Source organism: Mytilus trossulus, chromosome 14, assembly GCF_036588685.1.
Source record: "Mytilus trossulus isolate FHL-02 chromosome 14, PNRI_Mtr1.1.1.hap1, whole genome shotgun sequence".
NCBI classification, from domain to species: domain Eukaryota; kingdom Metazoa; phylum Mollusca; class Bivalvia; order Mytilida; family Mytilidae; genus Mytilus; species Mytilus trossulus.
In genome coordinates this window covers 23789815-23811306 of record NC_086386.1, presented here as the reverse complement: position 1 = coordinate 23811306, position 21492 = coordinate 23789815, and the positions used below count along the sequence as shown (strand labels likewise).

Sequence of the window (21492 nt, the reverse complement as noted above, 5' to 3'; positions counted from 1 at the left end):
GTGAAATTCTGTTGTGTGGTTTGAGAGGAGTTGCGATGACAAACTGTTGCAGTAGTTTATTATAGTAAATAAGTTCAAAGGGGTGTAACTCCTAGAAAAAAAATTGAATCAAAATTTCCCGTCGATATGCACAACTACATAGTATGTCCTTATTATCTGAAAAGGTTTCGTGAAATTCTGTTTTGTGGTTTGAGAGGAGTTGCGATGACAAACTGTTGCAGTAGTACATTAAAGCATATAAGTTCAAAGGGGCGTAACTTCTAGAAAAAAATTGAATCGCAATTTCCCGTAGAAATGCACAACTACATAGTATGTCCTTATTATCTGAAAAGGTTTCGTGAAATTCTATTTTGTGGTTTGAGAGGAGTTGCGATGACAAACTGTTGCAGTAGTACATTAAAGCATATAAGTTCAAAGGGGCGTAACTCCTAGAAAAAAAAATGAATAAAAATTTCCCGTCGATATGCACAACTACATAGTATGTCCTTATTAACTGAAAAGGTTTTGTGAAATTCTGTTGTGTGGTTTGAGAGGAGTTGCGATGACAAACTGTTGCAGTAGTACATTATAGTAAATAAGTTCAAAGGGGCGTAACTCCTAGAAAAAAAATTGAATCCCAATTTCCCGTCGATATGCACAACTACATAGTATGTCCTTATTATCTGAAAAGGTTTCGTGAAATTCTGTTTTGTGGTTTGAGAGGAGTTGCGATGACAAACTGTTGCAGTAGTACATTAAAGCATATAAGTTCAAAGGGGCGTAACTCCTAGAAAAAAAATTGAATCGCAATTTCCCGTAGATATGCACAACTACATAGTATGTCCTTATTATCTGAAAAGGTTTCGTGAAATTCTATTTTGTGGTTTGAGAGGAGTTGCGATGACAAACTGTTGCAGTAGTACATTAAAGCATATAAATTTCAAAGGGGCGTAACTCCTAGAAAAAAAATTGAATAAAAATTTCCCGTCGATATGCACAACTACATAGTATGTCCTTATTATCTGAAAAGGTTTTGTGAAATTCTGTTGTGTGGTTTGAGAGGAGTTGCGATGACAAACTGTTGCAGTAGTACATTATAGTAAATAAGTTCAAAGGGGCGTAACTCCTAGAAAAAAATTGAATCGCAATTTCCCGTCGATATGCACAACTACATAGTATGTAGTATGTCCTTATTATCTGAAAAGGTTTTGTGAAATTCTGTTGTGTGGTTTGAGAGGAGTTGCGATGACAAACTGTTGCAGTAGTACATTATAGTAAATAAGTTCAAAGGGGCGTTACTCCTAGAAAAAAAATTGAATCGCAATTTCCCGTCGATATGCACAACTACATAGTATGTCCTTATTATCTGAAAAGGTTTTGTGAAATTCTGTTGTGTGGTTTGAGAGGAGTTGCGATGACAAACTGTTGCAGTAGTACATTATAGTAAATAAGTTCAAAGGGGCGTAACTCCTAGAAAAAAATTGAATCGCAATTTCCCGTCGATATGCACAACTACATAGTATGTAGTATGTCCTTATTATCTGAAAAGGTTTTGTGAAATTCTGTTGTGTGGTTTGAGAGGAGTTGCGATGACAAACTGTTGCAGTAGTACATTATAGTAAATAAGTTCAAAGGGGCGTTACTCCTAGAAAAAAAATTGAATCGCAATTTCCCGTCGATATGCACAACTACATAGTATGTCCTTATTATCTGAAAAGGTTTCGTGAAATTCTGTTTTGTGGTTTGAGAGGAGTTGTGATGACAAACTGTTGCAGTAGTACATTAAAGCATATAAGTTCAAAGGGGCGTAACTCCTAGAAAAAAAATTGAATCAAAATTTCCAGACGATATGCACAACTACATAGTATGTCCTTATTATCTGAAAAGGTTTTGTGAATTTCTGTTGTGTGGTTTGAGAGGAGTTGCGAAGACAAACTGTTGCAGTAGTTCATTATAGTAAATAAGTTCAAAGGGGTGTAACTCCTAGAAAAAAAAATGAATCAAAATTTCCCGTCGATATGCACAACTACATAGTATGTCCTTATTATCTGAAAAGGTTTCGTGAAATTCTGTTTTGTGGTTTGAGAGGAGTCGCGATGACAAACTGTTGCAGAAGTACATTAAAGCATATAAGTTCAAAGGGGCGTAACTCCTAGAAAAAAAATTAAATTGCAATTACCGGTCGATATGCACAACTACATAGTATGTCCTTATTATCTGAAAAGGTTTCGTGAAATTCTATTTTGTGGTTTGAGAGGAGTTGCGATGACCAACTGTTGCAGTAGTACATTAAAGCATATAAGTTCAAAGGGGCGTAACTCCTAGAAAAAAAATTGAATCAAAATTTCCCGACGATATGCACAACTACATAGTATGTCCTTATTATCTGAAAAGGTTTTGTGAAATTCTGTTGTGTGGTTTGAGAGGAGTTGCGATGACAAACTGTTGCAGTAGTACATTATAGTAAATAAGTTCAAAGGGGCGTAACTCCTAGAAAAAAATTGAATCGCAATTTCCCGTCGATATGCACAACTACATAGTATGTAGTATGTCCTTATTATCTGAAAAGGTTTTGTGAAATTCTGTTGTGTGGTTTGAGAGGAGTTGCGATGACAAACTGTTGCAGTAGTACATTATAGTAAATAAGTTCAAAGGGGCGTTAATCTTAGAAAAAAAATTGAATCGTAATTTCCCGTCGATATGCACAACTACATAGTATGTCCTTATTATCTGAAAAGGTTTCGTGAAATTCTGTTTTGTGGTTTGAGAGGAGTTGTGATGACAAACTGTTGCAGTAGTACATTAAAGCATATAAGTTCAAAGGGGCGTAACTCCTAGAAAAAAAATTGAATCAAAATTTCCCGACGATATGCACAACTACATAGTATGTCCTTATTATCTTAAAAGGTTTTGTGAATTTCTGTTGTGTGGTTTGAGAGGAGTTGCGAAGACAAACTGTTGCAGTAGTTCATTATAGTAAATAAGTTCAAAGGGGTGTAACTCCTAGAAAAAAAATGAATCAAAATTTCCCGTCGATATGCACAACTACATAGTATGTCCTTATTATCTGAAAAGGTTTCGTGAAATTCTGTTTTGTGGTTTGAGAGGAGTTGCGATGACAAACTGTTGCAGAAGTACATTAAAGCATATAAGTTCAAAGGGGCGTAACTCCTAGAAAAAAAAATAAATTGCAATTACCGGTCGATATGCACAACTACATAGTATGTCCTTATTATCTGAAAAGGTTTCGTGAAATTCTATTTTGTGGTTTGAGAGGAGTTGCGATGACAAACTGTTGCAGTAGTACATTAAAGCATATAAGTTCAAAGGGGCGTAACTCCTAGAAAAAAAATTGAATCAAAATTTCCCGACGATATGCACAACTACATAGTATGTCCTTATTATCTGAAAAGGTTTTGTGAATTTCTGTTGTGTGGTTTGAGAGGAGTTGCGATGACAAACTGTTGCAGTAGTTTATTATAGTAAATAAGTTCAAAGGGGTGTAACTCCTAGAAAAAAAATTGAATCGCAATTTCCCGTCGATATGCACAACTACATAGTATGTAGTATGTCCTTATTATCTGAAAAGGTTTTGTGAAATTCTGTTGTGTGGTTTGAGAGGAGTTGCGATGACAAACTGTTGCAGTAGTTTATTATAGTAAATAAGTTCAAAGGGGTGTAACTCCTAGAAAAAAAATTGAATCAAAATTTCCCGTCGATATGCACAACTACATAGTATGTCCTTATTATCTGAAAAGGTTTCGTGAAATTCTGTTTTGTGGTTTGAGAGGAGTTGCGATGACAAACTGTTGCAGTAGTACATTAAAGCATATAAGTTCAAAGGGGCGTAACTTCTAGAAAAAAATTGAATCGCAATTTCCCGTAGAAATGCACAACTACATAGTATGTCCTTATTATCTGAAAAGGTTTCGTGAAATTCTATTTTGTGGTTTGAGAGGAGTTGCGATGACAAACTGTTGCAGTAGTACATTAAAGCATATAAGTTCAAAGGGGCGTAACTCCTAGAAAAAAAAATGAATAAAAATTTCCCGTCGATATGCACAACTACATAGTATGTCCTTATTAACTGAAAAGGTTTTGTGAAATTCTGTTGTGTGGTTTGAGAGGAGTTGCGATGACAAACTGTTGCAGTAGTACATTATAGTAAATAAGTTCAAAGGGGCGTAACTCCTAGAAAAAAAATTGAATCCCAATTTCCCGTCGATATGCACAACTACATAGTATGTCCTTATTATCTGAAAAGGTTTCGTGAAATTCTGTTTTGTGGTTTGAGAGGAGTTGCGATGACAAACTGTTGCAGTAGTACATTAAAGCATATAAGTTCAAAGGGGCGTAACTCCTAGAAAAAAAATTGAATCGCAATTTCCCGTAGATATGCACAACTACATAGTATGTCCTTATTATCTGAAAAGGTTTCGTGAAATTCTATTTTGTGGTTTGAGAGGAGTTGCGATGACAAACTGTTGCAGTAGTACATTAAAGCATATAAATTTCAAAGGGGCGTAACTCCTAGAAAAAAAATTGAATAAAAATTTCCCGTCGATATGCACAACTACATAGTATGTCCTTATTATCTGAAAAGGTTTTGTGAAATTCTGTTGTGTGGTTTGAGAGGAGTTGCGATGACAAACTGTTGCAGTAGTACATTATAGTAAATAAGTTCAAAGGGGCGTAACTCCTAGAAAAAAATTGAATCGCAATTTCCCGTCGATATGCACAACTACATAGTATGTAGTATGTCCTTATTATCTGAAAAGGTTTTGTGAAATTCTGTTGTGTGGTTTGAGAGGAGTTGCGATGACAAACTGTTGCAGTAGTACATTATAGTAAATAAGTTCAAAGGGGCGTTACTCCTAGAAAAAAAATTGAATCGCAATTTCCCGTCGATATGCACAACTACATAGTATGTCCTTATTATCTGAAAAGGTTTTGTGAAATTCTGTTGTGTGGTTTGAGAGGAGTTGCGATGACAAACTGTTGCAGTAGTACATTATAGTAAATAAGTTCAAAGGGGCGTAACTCCTAGAAAAAAATTGAATCGCAATTTCCCGTCGATATGCACAACTACATAGTATGTAGTATGTCCTTATTATCTGAAAAGGTTTTGTGAAATTCTGTTGTGTGGTTTGAGAGGAGTTGCGATGACAAACTGTTGCAGTAGTACATTATAGTAAATAAGTTCAAAGGGGCGTTACTCCTAGAAAAAAAATTGAATCGCAATTTCCCGTCGATATGCACAACTACATAGTATGTCCTTATTATCTGAAAAGGTTTCGTGAAATTCTGTTTTGTGGTTTGAGAGGAGTTGTGATGACAAACTGTTGCAGTAGTACATTAAAGCATATAAGTTCAAAGGGGCGTAACTCCTAGAAAAAAAATTGAATCAAAATTTCCAGACGATATGCACAACTACATAGTATGTCCTTATTATCTGAAAAGGTTTTGTGAATTTCTGTTGTGTGGTTTGAGAGGAGTTGCGAAGACAAACTGTTGCAGTAGTTCATTATAGTAAATAAGTTCAAAGGGGTGTAACTCCTAGAAAAAAAAATGAATCAAAATTTCCCGTCGATATGCACAACTACATAGTATGTCCTTATTATCTGAAAAGGTTTCGTGAAATTCTGTTTTGTGGTTTGAGAGGAGTCGCGATGACAAACTGTTGCAGAAGTACATTAAAGCATATAAGTTCAAAGGGGCGTAACTCCTAGAAAAAAAATTAAATTGCAATTACCGGTCGATATGCACAACTACATAGTATGTCCTTATTATCTGAAAAGGTTTCGTGAAATTCTATTTTGTGGTTTGAGAGGAGTTGCGATGACCAACTGTTGCAGTAGTACATTAAAGCATATAAGTTCAAAGGGGCGTAACTCCTAGAAAAAAAATTGAATCAAAATTTCCCGACGATATGCACAACTACATAGTATGTCCTTATTATCTGAAAAGGTTTTGTGAATTTCTGTTGTGTGGTTTGAGAGGAGTTGCGATGACAAACTGTTGCAGTAGTTTATTATAGTAAATAAGTTCAAAGGGGTGTAACTCCTAGAAAAAAAATTGAATCGCAATTTCCCGTCGATATGCACAACTACATAGTATGTAGTATGTCCTTATTATCTGAAAAGGTTTTGTGAAATTCTGTTGTGTGGTTTGAGAGGAGTTGCGATGACAAACTGTTGCAGTAGTACATTATAGTAAATAAGTTCAAAGGGGCGTAACTCCTAGAAAAAAAATTGAATCAAAATTTCCCGTCGATATTCACAACTACATAGTATGTCCTTATTATCTGAAAAGGTTTCGTGAAATTCTGTTTTGTGGTTTGAGAGGAGTTGCGATGACAAACTGTTGCAGTAGTACATTAAAGCATATAAGTTCAAAGGGGCGTAACTTCTAGAAAAAAATTGAATCGCAATTTCCCGTAGAAATGCACAACTACATAGTATGTCCTTATTATCTGAAAAGGTTTCGTGAAATTCTATTTTGTGGTTTGAGAGGAGTTGCGATGACAAACTGTTGCAGTAGTACATTAAAGCATATAAGTTCAAAGGGGCGTAACTCCTAGAAAAAAAAATGAATAAAAATTTCCCGTCGATATGCACAACTACATAGTATGTCCTTATTAACTGAAAAGGTTTTGTAAAATTCTGTTGTGTGGTTTGAGAGGAGTTGCGATGACAAACTGTTGCAGTAGTACATTATAGTAAATAAGTTCAAAGGGGCGTAACTCCTAGAAAAAAAATTGAATCCCAATTTCCCGTCGATATGCACAACTACATAGTATGTCCTTATTATCTGAAAAGGTTTCGTGAAATTCTGTTTTGTGGTTTGAGAGGAGTTGCGATGACAAACTGTTGCAGTAGTACATTAAAGCATATAAGTTCAAAGGGGCGTAACTCCTAGAAAAAAAATTGAATCGCAATTTCCCGTAGATATGCACAACTACATAGTATGTCCTTATTATCTGAAAAGGTTTCGAGAAATTCTATTTTGTGGTTTGAGAGGAGTTGCGATGACAAACTGTTGCAGTAGTACATTAAAGCATATAAATTTCAAAGGGGCGTAACTCCTAGAAAAAAAATTGAATAAAAATTTCCCGTCGATATGCACAACTACATAGTATGTCCTTATTATCTGAAAAGGTTTTGTGAAATTCTGTTGTGTGGTTTGAGAGGAGTTGCGATGACAAACTGTTGCAGTAGTACATTATAGTAAATAAGTTCAAAGGGGCGTAACTCCTAGAAAAAAATTGAATCGCAATTTCCCGTCGATATGCACAACTACATAGTATGTAGTATGTCCTTATTATCTGAAAAGGTTTTGTGAAATTCTGTTGTGTGGTTTGAGAGGAGTTGCGATGACAAACTGTTGCAGTAGTACATTATAGTAAATAAGTTCAAAGGGGCGTTACTCCTAGAAAAAAAATTGAATCGCAATTTCCCGTCGATATGCACAACTACATAGTATGTCCTTATTATCTGAAAAGGTTTCGTGAAATTCTGTTTTGTGGTTTGAGAGGAGTTGTGATGACAAACTGTTGCAGTAGTACATTAAAGCATATAAGTTCAAAGGGGCGTAACTCCTAGAAAAAAAATTGAATAAAAATTTCCCGACGATATGCACAACTACATAGTATGTCCTTATTATCTGAAAAGGTTTCGTGAAATTCTATTTTGTGGTTTGAGAGGAGTTGCGATGACAAACTGTTGCAGTAGTACATTAAAGCATATAAGTTCAAAGGGGCGTAACTCCTAGAAAAAAAAATGAATAAAAATTTCCTGTCGATATGCACAACTACATAGTATGTCCTTATTAACTAAAAAGGTTTTGTGAAATTCTGTTGTGTGGTTTGAGAGGAGTTGCGATGACAAACTGTTGCAGTAGTACATTATAGTAAATAAGTTCAAAGGGGTGTAACTCCTAGAAAAAAAATTGAATCGCAATTTCCCGTCGATATGCACAACTACATAGTATGTCCTTATTATCTGAAAAGGTTTCGTGAAATTCTGTTTTGTGGTTTGAGAGGAGTTGCGATGACAAACTGTTGCAGTAGTACATTAAAGCATATAAGTTCAAAGGGGCGTAACTCCTCGAAAAAAAATTGAATCGCAATTTCCTGTAGATATGCACAACTACATAGTATGTCCTTATTATCTGAAAAGGTTTCGTGAAATTCTATTTTGTGGTTTGAGAGGAGTTGCGATGACAAACTGTTGCAGTAGTACATTAAAGCATATAAGTTTCAAAGGGGCGTAACTCATAGAAAAAAAATTGAATAAAAATTTCCCGTCGATATGCACAACTACATAGTATGTCCTTATTATCTGAAAAGGTTTTGTGAAATTCTGTTGTGTGGTTTGAGAGGAGTTGCGATGACAAACTGTTGCAGTAGTACATTATAGTAAATAAGTTCAAAGGGGCGTAACTCCTAGAAAAAAAATTGAATCGCAATTTCCTGTCGATATGCACAACTACATAGTATGTAGTATGTCCTTATTATCTGAAAAGGTTTTGTGAAATTCTGTTGTGTGGTTTGAGAGGAGTTGCGATGACAAACTGTTGCAGTAGTACATTATAGTAAATAAGTTCAAAGGGGCGTAACTCCTAGAAAAAAAATTGAATCAAAATTTCCCGTCGATATGCACAACTACATAGTATGTCCTTATTATCTGAAAAGGTTTCGTGAAATTCTGTTTTGTGGTTTGAGAGGAGTTGCGATGACAAACTGTTGCAGTAGTACATTAAAGCATATAAGTTCAAAGGGGCGTAACTTCTAGAAAAAAATTGAATCGCAATTTCCCGTAGAAATGCACAACTACATAGTATGTCCTTATTATCTGAAAAGGTTTCGTGAAATTCTATTTTGTGGTTTGAGAGGAGTTGCGATGACAAACTGTTGCAGTAGTACATTATAGTAAATAAGTTCAAAGGGGCGTAACTCCTAGAAAAAAAATTGAATCAAAATTTCCCGTCGATATGCACAACTACATAGTATGTCCTTATTATCTGAAAAGGTTTCGTGAAATTCTGTTTTGTGGTTTGAGAGGAGTTGCGATGACAAACTGTTGCAGTAGTACATTAAAGCATATAAGTTCAAAGGGGCGTAACTTCTAGAAAAAAATTGAATCGCAATTTCCCGTAGAAATGCACAACTACATAGTATGTCCTTATCATCTGAAAAGGTTTCGTGAAATTCTATTTTGTGGTTTGAGAGGAGTTGCGATGACAAACTGTTGCAGTAGTACATTAAAGCATATAAGTTCAAAGGGGCGTAACTCCTAGAAAAAAAAATGAATAAAAATTTCCCGTCGATATGCACAACTACATAGTATGTCCTTATTAACTGAAAAGGTTTTGTGAAATTCTGTTGTGTGGTTTGAGAGGAGTTGCGATGACAAACTGTTGCAGTAGTACATTATAGTAAATAAGTTCAAAGGGGCGTAACTCCTAGAAAAAAAATTGAATCGCAATTTCCCGTCGATATGCACAACTACATAGTATGTCCTTATTATCTGAAAAGGTTTCGTGAAATTCTGTTTTGTGGTTTGAGAGGAGTTGCAATGACAAACTGTTGCAGTAGTACATTAAAGCATATAAGTTCAAAGGAGCGTAACTCCTAGAAAAAAAATTGAATCGCAATTTCCCGTAGATATGCACAACTACATAGTATGTCCTTATTATCTGAAAAGGTTTCATGAAATTCTATTTTGTGGTTTGAGAGGAGTTGCGATGACAAACTGTTGCAGTAGTACATTAAAGCATATAAGTTTCAAAGGGGCGTAACTCCTAGAAAAAAAATTGAATAAAAATTTCCCGTCGATATGCACAACTACATAGTATGTCCTTATTATCTGAAAAGGTTTTGTGAAATTCTGTTGTGTGGTTTGAGAGGAGTTGCGATGACAAACTGTTGCAGTAGTACATTATAGTAAATAAGTTCAAAGGGGCGTAACTCCTAGAAAAAAATTGAATCGCAATTTCCCGTCGATATGCACAACTACATAGTATGTAGTATGTCCTTATTATCTGAAAAGGTTTTGTGAAATTCTGTTGTGTGGTTTGAGAGGAGTTGCGATGACAAACTGTTGCAGTAGTACATTATAGTAAATAAGTTCAAAGGGGCGTTACTCCTAGAAAAAAAATTGAATCGTAATTTCCCGTCGATATGCACAACTACATAGTATGTCCTTATTATCTGAAAAGGTTTCGTGAAATTCTGTTTTGTGGTTTGAGAGGAGTTGTGATGACAAACTGTTGCAGTAGTACATTAAAGCATATAAGTTCAAAGGGGCGTAACTCCTAGAAAAAAAATTGAATCAAAATTTCCCGACGATATGCACAACTACATAGTATGTCCTTATTATCTGAAAAGGTTTTGTGAATTTCTGTTGTGTGGTTTGAGAGGAGTTGCGAAGACAAACTGTTGCAGTAGTTCATTATAGTAAATAAGTTCAAAGGGGTGTAACTCCTAGAAAAAAAAATGAATCAAAATTTCCCGTCGATATGCACAACTACATAGTATGTCCTTATTATCTGAAAAGGTTTCGTGAAATTCTGTTTTGTGGTTTGAGAGGAGTTGCGATGACAAACTGTTGCAGAAGTACATTAAAGCATATAAGTTCAAAGGGGCGTAACTCCTAGAAAAAAAAATAAATTGCAATTACCGGTCGATATGCACAACTACATAGTATGTCCTTATTATCTGAAAAGGTTTCGTGAAATTCTATTTTGTGGTTTGAGAGGAGTTGCGATGACAAACTGTTGCAGTAGTACATTAAAGCATATAAGTTCAAAGGGGCGTAACTCCTAGAAAAAAAATTGAATCAAAATTTCCCGACGATATGCACAACTACATAGTATGTCCTTATTATCTGAAAAGGTTTTGTGAATTTCTGTTGTGTGGTTTGAGAGGAGTTGCGATGACAAACTGTTGCAGTAGTTTATTATAGTAAATAAGTTCAAAGGGGTGTAACTCCTAGAAAAAAAATTGAATCGCAATTTCCCGTCGATATGCACAACTACATAGTATGTAGTATGTCCTTATTATCTGAAAAGGTTTTGTGAAATTCTGTTGTGTGGTTTGAGAGGAGTTGCGATGACAAACTGTTGCAGTAGTTTATTATAGTAAATAAGTTCAAAGGGGTGTAACTCCTAGAAAAAAAATTGAATCAAAATTTCCCGTCGATATGCACAACTACATAGTATGTCCTTATTATCTGAAAAGGTTTCGTGAAATTCTGTTTTGTGGTTTGAGAGGAGTTGCGATGACAAACTGTTGCAGTAGTACATTAAAGCATATAAGTTCAAAGGGGCGTAACTTCTAGAAAAAAATTGAATCGCAATTTCCCGTAGAAATGCACAACTACATAGTATGTCCTTATTATCTGAAAAGGTTTCGTGAAATTCTATTTTGTGGTTTGAGAGGAGTTGCGATGACAAACTGTTGCAGTAGTACATTAAAGCATATAAGTTCAAAGGGGCGTAACTCCTAGAAAAAAAAATGAATAAAAATTTCCCGTCGATATGCACAACTACATAGTATGTCCTTATTAACTGAAAAGGTTTTGTGAAATTCTGTTGTGTGGTTTGAGAGGAGTTGCGATGACAAACTGTTGCAGTAGTACATTATAGTAAATAAGTTCAAAGGGGCGTAACTCCTAGAAAAAAAATTGAATCCCAATTTCCCGTCGATATGCACAACTACATAGTATGTCCTTATTATCTGAAAAGGTTTCGTGAAATTCTGTTTTGTGGTTTGAGAGGAGTTGCGATGACAAACTGTTGCAGTAGTACATTAAAGCATATAAGTTCAAAGGGGCGTAACTCCTAGAAAAAAAATTGAATCGCAATTTCCCGTAGATATGCACAACTACATAGTATGTCCTTATTATCTGAAAAGGTTTCGTGAAATTCTATTTTGTGGTTTGAGAGGAGTTGCGATGACAAACTGTTGCAGTAGTACATTAAAGCATATAAATTTCAAAGGGGCGTAACTCCTAGAAAAAAAATTGAATAAAAATTTCCCGTCGATATGCACAACTACATAGTATGTCCTTATTATCTGAAAAGGTTTTGTGAAATTCTGTTGTGTGGTTTGAGAGGAGTTGCGATGACAAACTGTTGCAGTAGTACATTATAGTAAATAAGTTCAAAGGGGCGTAACTCCTAGAAAAAAATTGAATCGCAATTTCCCGTCGATATGCACAACTACATAGTATGTAGTATGTCCTTATTATCTGAAAAGGTTTTGTGAAATTCTGTTGTGTGGTTTGAGAGGAGTTGCGATGACAAACTGTTGCAGTAGTACATTATAGTAAATAAGTTCAAAGGGGCGTTACTCCTAGAAAAAAAATTGAATCGCAATTTCCCGTCGATATGCACAACTACATAGTATGTCCTTATTATCTGAAAAGGTTTTGTGAAATTCTGTTGTGTGGTTTGAGAGGAGTTGCGATGACAAACTGTTGCAGTAGTACATTATAGTAAATAAGTTCAAAGGGGCGTAACTCCTAGAAAAAAATTGAATCGCAATTTCCCGTCGATATGCACAACTACATAGTATGTAGTATGTCCTTATTATCTGAAAAGGTTTTGTGAAATTCTGTTGTGTGGTTTGAGAGGAGTTGCGATGACAAACTGTTGCAGTAGTACATTATAGTAAATAAGTTCAAAGGGGCGTTACTCCTAGAAAAAAAATTGAATCGCAATTTCCCGTCGATATGCACAACTACATAGTATGTCCTTATTATCTGAAAAGGTTTCGTGAAATTCTGTTTTGTGGTTTGAGAGGAGTTGTGATGACAAACTGTTGCAGTAGTACATTAAAGCATATAAGTTCAAAGGGGCGTAACTCCTAGAAAAAAAATTGAATCAAAATTTCCAGACGATATGCACAACTACATAGTATGTCCTTATTATCTGAAAAGGTTTTGTGAATTTCTGTTGTGTGGTTTGAGAGGAGTTGCGAAGACAAACTGTTGCAGTAGTTCATTATAGTAAATAAGTTCAAAGGGGTGTAACTCCTAGAAAAAAAAATGAATCAAAATTTCCCGTCGATATGCACAACTACATAGTATGTCCTTATTATCTGAAAAGGTTTCGTGAAATTCTGTTTTGTGGTTTGAGAGGAGTCGCGATGACAAACTGTTGCAGAAGTACATTAAAGCATATAAGTTCAAAGGGGCGTAACTCCTAGAAAAAAAATTAAATTGCAATTACCGGTCGATATGCACAACTACATAGTATGTCCTTATTATCTGAAAAGGTTTCGTGAAATTCTATTTTGTGGTTTGAGAGGAGTTGCGATGACCAACTGTTGCAGTAGTACATTAAAGCATATAAGTTCAAAGGGGCGTAACTCCTAGAAAAAAAATTGAATCAAAATTTCCCGACGATATGCACAACTACATAGTATGTCCTTATTATCTGAAAAGGTTTTGTGAATTTCTGTTGTGTGGTTTGAGAGGAGTTGCGATGACAAACTGTTGCAGTAGTTTATTATAGTAAATAAGTTCAAAGGGGTGTAACTCCTAGAAAAAAAATTGAATCGCAATTTCCCGTCGATATGCACAACTACATAGTATGTAGTATGTCCTTATTATCTGAAAAGGTTTTGTGAAATTCTGTTGTGTGGTTTGAGAGGAGTTGCGATGACAAACTGTTGCAGTAGTACATTATAGTAAATAAGTTCAAAGGGGCGTAACTCCTAGAAAAAAAATTGAATCAAAATTTCCCGTCGATATTCACAACTACATAGTATGTCCTTATTATCTGAAAAGGTTTCGTGAAATTCTGTTTTGTGGTTTGAGAGGAGTTGCGATGACAAACTGTTGCAGTAGTACATTAAAGCATATAAGTTCAAAGGGGCGTAACTTCTAGAAAAAAATTGAATCGCAATTTCCCGTAGAAATGCACAACTACATAGTATGTCCTTATTATCTGAAAAGGTTTCGTGAAATTCTATTTTGTGGTTTGAGAGGAGTTGCGATGACAAACTGTTGCAGTAGTACATTAAAGCATATAAGTTCAAAGGGGCGTAACTCCTAGAAAAAAAAATGAATAAAAATTTCCCGTCGATATGCACAACTACATAGTATGTCCTTATTAACTGAAAAGGTTTTGTAAAATTCTGTTGTGTGGTTTGAGAGGAGTTGCGATGACAAACTGTTGCAGTAGTACATTATAGTAAATAAGTTCAAAGGGGCGTAACTCCTAGAAAAAAAATTGAATCCCAATTTCCCGTCGATATGCACAACTACATAGTATGTCCTTATTATCTGAAAAGGTTTCGTGAAATTCTGTTTTGTGGTTTGAGAGGAGTTGCGATGACAAACTGTTGCAGTAGTACATTAAAGCATATAAGTTCAAAGGGGCGTAACTCCTAGAAAAAAAATTGAATCGCAATTTCCCGTAGATATGCACAACTACATAGTATGTCCTTATTATCTGAAAAGGTTTCGAGAAATTCTATTTTGTGGTTTGAGAGGAGTTGCGATGACAAACTGTTGCAGTAGTACATTAAAGCATATAAATTTCAAAGGGGCGTAACTCCTAGAAAAAAAATTGAATAAAAATTTCCCGTCGATATGCACAACTACATAGTATGTCCTTATTATCTGAAAAGGTTTTGTGAAATTCTGTTGTGTGGTTTGAGAGGAGTTGCGATGACAAACTGTTGCAGTAGTACATTATAGTAAATAAGTTCAAAGGGGCGTAACTCCTAGAAAAAAATTGAATCGCAATTTCCCGTCGATATGCACAACTACATAGTATGTAGTATGTCCTTATTATCTGAAAAGGTTTTGTGAAATTCTGTTGTGTGGTTTGAGAGGAGTTGCGATGACAAACTGTTGCAGTAGTACATTATAGTAAATAAGTTCAAAGGGGCGTTACTCCTAGAAAAAAAATTGAATCGCAATTTCCCGTCGATATGCACAACTACATAGTATGTCCTTATTATCTGAAAAGGTTTCGTGAAATTCTGTTTTGTGGTTTGAGAGGAGTTGTGATGACAAACTGTTGCAGTAGTACATTAAAGCATATAAGTTCAAAGGGGCGTAACTCCTAGAAAAAAAATTGAATAAAAATTTCCCGACGATATGCACAACTACATAGTATGTCCTTATTATCTGAAAAGGTTTTGTGAATTTCTGTTGTGTGGTTTGAGAGGAGTTGCGATGACAAACTGTTGCAGTAGTTCATTATAGTAAATAAGTTCAAAGGGGTGTAACTCCTAGAAAAAAAAATGAATCAAAATTTCCCGTCGATATGCACAACTACATAGTATGTCCTTATTATCTGAAAAGGTTTCGTGAAATTCTGTTTTGTGGTTTGAGAGGAGTTGCGATGACAAACTGTTGCAGAAGTACATTAAAGCATATAAGTTCAAAGGGGCGTAACTCCTAGAAAAAAAATTAAATTGCAATTACCGGTCGATATGCACAACTACATAGTATGTCCTTATTATCTGAAAAGGTTTAGTGAAATTCTATTTTGTGGTTTGAGAGGAGTTGCGATGACAAACTGTTGCAGTAGTACATTAAAGCATATAAGTTCAAAGGGGCGTAACTCCTAGAAAAAAAATTAAATTGCAATTACCCGTCGATATGCATAACTACATAGTATGTCCTTATTATCTGAAAAGGTTTCGTGAAATTCTGTTTTGTGGTTTGAGAGGAGTTGCGATGACAAACTGTTGCAGTAGTACATTAAAGCATATAAGTTCAAAGGGGCGTAACTCCTAGAAAAAAAATTGAATCGCAATTTCCCGTCGATATGCACAACTACATAGTATGTCCTTATTATCTGAAAAGGTTTTGTGAATTTCTGTTGTGTGGTTTGAGAGGAGTTGCGATGACAAACTGTTGCAGTAGTTCATTATAGTAAATAAGTTCAAAGGGGTGTAACTCCTAGAAAAAAAATTGAATCAAAATTTCCCGTCGATATGCAATCCTACATAGTATGTCCTTATTATCTGAAAAGGTTTCGTGAAATTCTGTTTTGTGGTTTGAGAGGAGTTGCGATGACAAACTGTTGCAGAAGTACATTAAAGCATATAAGTTCAAAGGGGCGTAACTCCTAGAAAAAAAATTAAATTGCAATTACCCGTCGATATGCATAACTACATAGTATGTCCTTATTATCTGAAAAGGTTTCGTGAAATTCTGTTTTGTGGTTTGAGAGGAGTTGCGATGACAAACTGTTGCAGTAGTACATTAAAGCATATAAGTTCAAAGGGGCGTAACTCCTAGAAAAAAAATTGAATCGCAATTTCCCGTCGATATGCACAACTACATAGTATGTCCTTATTATCTGAAAAGATTTCGTGAAATTCTGTTTTGTGGTTTGAGAGGAGTTGCGATGACAAACTGTTGCAGTAGTACATTAAAGCATATAAGTTCAAAGGGGTGTAACTCCTAGAAAAAAAATTGAATCAAAATTTATCGTCAATATGCACAACTACATAGTATGTCCTTATTATCTGAAAAGGTTTTGTGAAATTCTGTTGTGTGGTTTGAGAGGAGTTGCGATGACAAACTGTTGCAGTAGTACATTATAGTAAATAAGTTCAAAGGGGCGTAACTCCTTGAAAAAAAATTGAATCAAAATTTCCCGTCGATATGCACAACTACATAGTATGTCAGTATGTCCTTATTATCTGAAAAGGTTTCGTGAAATTTTGTTTTGTGGTTTGAGAGGAGTTGCGATGACAAACTGTTGCAGTAGTACATTAAAGCATATAAGTTCAAAGGGGCGTAACTCCTGAAAAAAAATTGAATCAAAATTTCCCGTCGATATGCACAACTACATAGTATGTCAGTATGTCCTTATTATCTGAAAAGGTTTCGTGAAATTCTGTTTTGTGGTTTGAGAGGAGTTGCGATGACAAACTGTTGCAGTAGTACATTAAAGCATATAAGTTCAAAGGGGCGTAACTCCTAGAAAAAAAATTGAATCAAAATTTCCCGATGATATGCACAACTACATAGTATGTCCTTATTATCTGAAAAGGTTTTGTGAAATTCTGTTGTGTGGTTTGAGAGGAGTTGCGATGACAAACTGTTGCAGTAGTACATTATAGTAAATAAGTTCAAAGGGGTGTAACTCCTAGAAAAAAAATTGAATCAAAATTTCCCGTCGATATGCACAACTACATAGTATGTCCTTATTATCTGAAAAGGTTTCGTGAAATTCTGTTTTGTGGTTTGAGAGGAGTTGCGATGACAAACTGTTGCAGTAGTACATTAAAGCATATAAGTTCAAAGGGGCGTAACTCCTAGAAAAAAAATTGAATCGCAATTTCCCGTCGATATGCACAACTACATAGTATGTCCTTACTATCTGAAAAGGTTTCGTGAAATTCTGTTGTGTGGTTTGAGAGGAGTTGCGATGACAAGAAACAGGACTGACGGACGGACGGACGGACGGTACGACTGACGGATGGACGGACGGGTCAAAAACATTATACCCTCCGCAACTCATTGCGTAGGGTATAATAAGTCATTAGATTAAAATCAGATTTCTGCACAGTCTCCAGCATGGCTGGTTTAAAAATAATTTTACCTAACTAGCCATTCCTTGAAAAAGATCAACTCTGGCAAGTGTATCGTATCTGGGTCCCTCTTTAAATTTTTAACAAATTCTTTCAAAAGTTCTAGTTGCATCTGATCCATGATGCTGGATAAGTATATAACTCACAAAATCTGGAATAAAAGAACATAAATATAAGTGTATACCTAAAAAAAATCATGGACCATTGGCAGAGTTCGCAAAAACTTTTTTTGACCTGTCAATCATGGGACTGACAAAGCAAGATTATTTGTAAGTCCTACAAAATTTGACAATTTCGTCAATTTGTCAATTTTGTCCTGAAATAAAACTAATAACATAATTTATATCAAAAAATTAAAGAACCTTAGTGAGCACGCTCACATATCCCACGTCCCCACATTGTCATTGGAGAAATTAAAATAGGTGTAAGAAAATAAAATTGTATAGGAAAAATTAATTTCCTGCCAATGTGCACATCTAAATAGTATGTCCTTATTATCTACAAAATTTCGTGAAATTCTGTTGTGTGGTTGCAGAGGAGTTGAGATGACAAACTGTTGCAGAAGTACATTGAAGCAAATAAGTTCAAAGGGGTGTAACTCCTAGAAAAAAAATTTAATCACAATTTCCTGTCGATATGCACAACTACATAGTATGTCCTTATTATCTGAAAAGGTTTCGTGAAATTCTGTTGTGTGGTTTGGGAGGAGTTGCGATGACAAATTGTTGCAGTAGTAAATTAAAGTTCATAAGTTCAAAGGGGCGTAACTCCAAGCAAAAAAATTGAATCACAATTTCCCTTTGATATGCACAACTACATAGTATGTCCTTATTATCTGAAAAGGTTTCAGGAAATTCTGTTGTGCGGTTTGAGAGGAGTTGCGATGACAAACTGTTGCAGTAGTACATTAAAGCAAATAAGTTCAAAGGGGCGTAACTCCTAGAAAAAAAATTGAATCGTAATTTCCCGTCGATATACAACTACATAGTATGTCCTTATTATCTGAAAAGGTTTCGTGAAATTCTGTTGTGTGGTTTGGGAGGAGTTGCGATGACAAATTGTTGCAGAAGTAAATTAAAGTAAATAAATTCAAAGGGACGTAACTCCTAGAAAAAAAATTGAATCACAATTTCCCGTCGATATGCACAACTACATAGTATGTCCTTATTATCTGAAAAGGTTTCGTGAAATTCTGTTGTGCGGTTTGAGAGGAGTTGCGATGACAAACTGTTGCAGTAGTACATTAAAGGAAATAAGTTCAAAGGGGTGTAACTCCTAGAAAAAAAAATTAATGGTAATTTCCCGTTGATATGCACAACTACATAGTATGTCCTTATTATCTGAAAAGGTTTCATGAAATTATGTTGTGTGGTTTGAGAGGAGTTGCGATGACAAACTGTTGCAGTAGTACATTAAAGTAAAAAAGTTCAAGGGGCGTAACTCCTAGAAAAAAAATTGAATCTTAATTTCCCGTCGATATGCACAACTACATAGTATGTCCTTATTATCTGAAAAGGTTTCGTGAAATTCCGTTGTGTGGTTTGAGAGGAGTTGCGATGACAAACTGTTGCAGAAGTACATTAAAGTAAATAAGTTCAAAGGGGCGTAACTCCTAGAAAAAAAGTTGAATCGCAATTTCCCGTCGATATGTACAACTACATAGTATGTCCTTATTATCTGAAAAGGTTTCGTGAAATTCTGTTGTGTGGTTTGAGAGGAGTTGCGATGGCAAGAAACAGGACTTGCGATGACAAGAAACAGGACTGACGGACGGACGGATGGGTCAAAAACATTATACCCTCCGCAACTCGTTGCGTGGGGTAAATTAACTTTATCATTATAATTATGAGGGATGTAAACATGTACAGGAAATATTTGCAATTCAACATGTTACCCATGTAAACCAGATGCTCCGCAGGGCGTAGCTTTATACGACCGCAGAGGTTGAACCCTGAACAGTTGGGGCAAGTATTGACACAACATTCAAGCTGGATTCAGCTCTAAATTTGGATTGTAATTAAATAGTTGACACAGCATAGGTTTCTGACACAAAATGAATGTGTTCTAATGAACTTAATTTTTTTGTTTTCTCTTAGAGCAAATCACTATGCTGTTGAATATTAATCCTCTCAAAAAAATGTTTGAAGAAATTTTCTTTTTATTTATGAAATTTCAAATGAGAAAAATTGAACCCATTTCTTTAATCACATCCCCCTTTCCCTTATTCCAAAACTAATCTCAATTAAAATTTTCTAATGGAATTTGCAACAATAACTACTCATTTAAATACATCATAAAATATTAAGATGTACAAAAACTGCTTGTTATCACTGAATGGTAAAGATTATTTATCAGTTGGTAGTAAAAAGTGAATATACATTGTATATTGTATATAACAAAGATTTAAGTTGATTCTGGACAAAGAAAGATAACTCCAATTAAAAAAAATTCTTGCAATAAGATATTTCTTGCTTACTATTCTGGACAAAGAAAGATAACTCTAATTAAAAAAAAATTTGCTATTTCACAATATTGTGAAATTAGATATTTCTTGCCATTGCACAATACTGTGCAATTGAAAAGACTTGCTATTTCACAATACTTAATATAATAATTTTAGATGCTGATTTGGACCAACTTGAAAACTGGGCCCATAATCAAAAATCTAAGTACATGTTTAGATTCAGCATATCAAAGAGGCCCAAGAATTTAATTTTTGTTAAAATCAAACTTAGTTTAATTATGGACCCTTTAGACCTTAATGTAGGCCAATTTGAAAATGGGACCAAAAATGAAGAATCTACATACACAGTTAGATTTGGCATATCAAAGAACCCCATTTATTCAATTTTTGATGAAATCAAATAAAGTTTAATTTTGGACCCAGATTTGGACCAACTTGAAAACTGGGCCAATAATCAAGAATCTAAGTACATTTTTAGATTCAACATATCAAAGAACCCAACCAATTCATTTTTTGTCAAAATCAAACTAAGTTTAATTTTGGACCCTTCGGACCTTAATGTAGACCAATTTGAAAACATGACCAAAAGTTAAGAATCTACATACACAGTTAGATTCGGCATATCAAAGAACCCCAATTATTCAATTTTGATGAAATCAAACAAAGTTTAATTTTGGACCCTTTGGGCCCCTTTTTCCTAAACTGTTGGGACCAAAACTCCCAAAATCAATACCAACCTTCCTTTTATGGTCATAAACCTTATGTTTAAATTTCATAGATTTCTATTAACGTTATGTTGTGAAAACCAAGAAAAATGCTTATTTGGGTCCCTTTTTGGCCCCTAATTCCTAAACTGCTGGGACCTAAACTCCCAAAATCAATACCAATCTTTCTTTTGTGGTCATAAACATTGTGTTTAAATTTCATTGATTTCTATTTACTTAAACTAAAGTTATTGTGCGAAAACCAAGAATAATGCTTATTTGGGCCCTTTTTTGGCCCCTAATTCCTAAACTGTTGAAACCAAAACTCCCAAAATCAATCCCAACCTTTCTTATGTGGTCATAAACCTTGTGTCAAAATTTCATAGATTTCTATTAACTTAAACTAAAGTCAGTCAGGGGTACTACTTGTACAAGTGTATTTTATTTACTTGAAGAAGTAAAAAAAAATATACACATATAAGTAAATTTGTATGATACTTATACAAGTGAATTAAATTTACTTGTATAGGTAAAACAAAAATTAGCTGAGTTATGTCCCTTCCGCATTCAGATTTTTTTACTTGTATAGGTAAAAAAATCGTCCTTTCTTCTTTTCTTGAATTCTGAAGATTTCTTTGCTCTAATAGAATTTATTAAATTGTGTACCCTTTGCAGATGTCTTTACTAATCATTCAAGTGTAATTTCATGAAAGTCCCATTTGTCTGCTATCTTCTTAACACTGCTTATTTACAAGCCCCAAAGGAGCAATTTTTGATTG

The 21492-nt window shown here is 34.8% G+C and overlaps 1 protein-coding gene across 6 annotated transcripts in view; it reads right to left on the bottom strand.

Annotated features, from left to right (window-relative positions):
- LOC134695690 (F-box/LRR-repeat protein 3-like) overlaps positions 1 to 21492 on the bottom strand; it is a 37094-nt gene that overhangs the window by 13409 nt on the left and 2193 nt on the right. For 3 of the 6 annotated variants that reach the window (XM_063557046.1, XM_063557047.1, XM_063557050.1), the window contains one exon: positions 17557 to 17696. The exons of the other annotated variants lie outside the window; for them this stretch is intronic. In XM_063557046.1, coding sequence (XP_063413116.1) covers positions 17557 to 17666 — 110 coding nt within the window. In that variant the 5' untranslated portion in view covers positions 17667 to 17696. Of the gene's footprint in view, positions 1 to 17556; positions 17697 to 21492 lie in introns of those variants that run through there. 6 annotated transcript variants of the gene reach the window in all.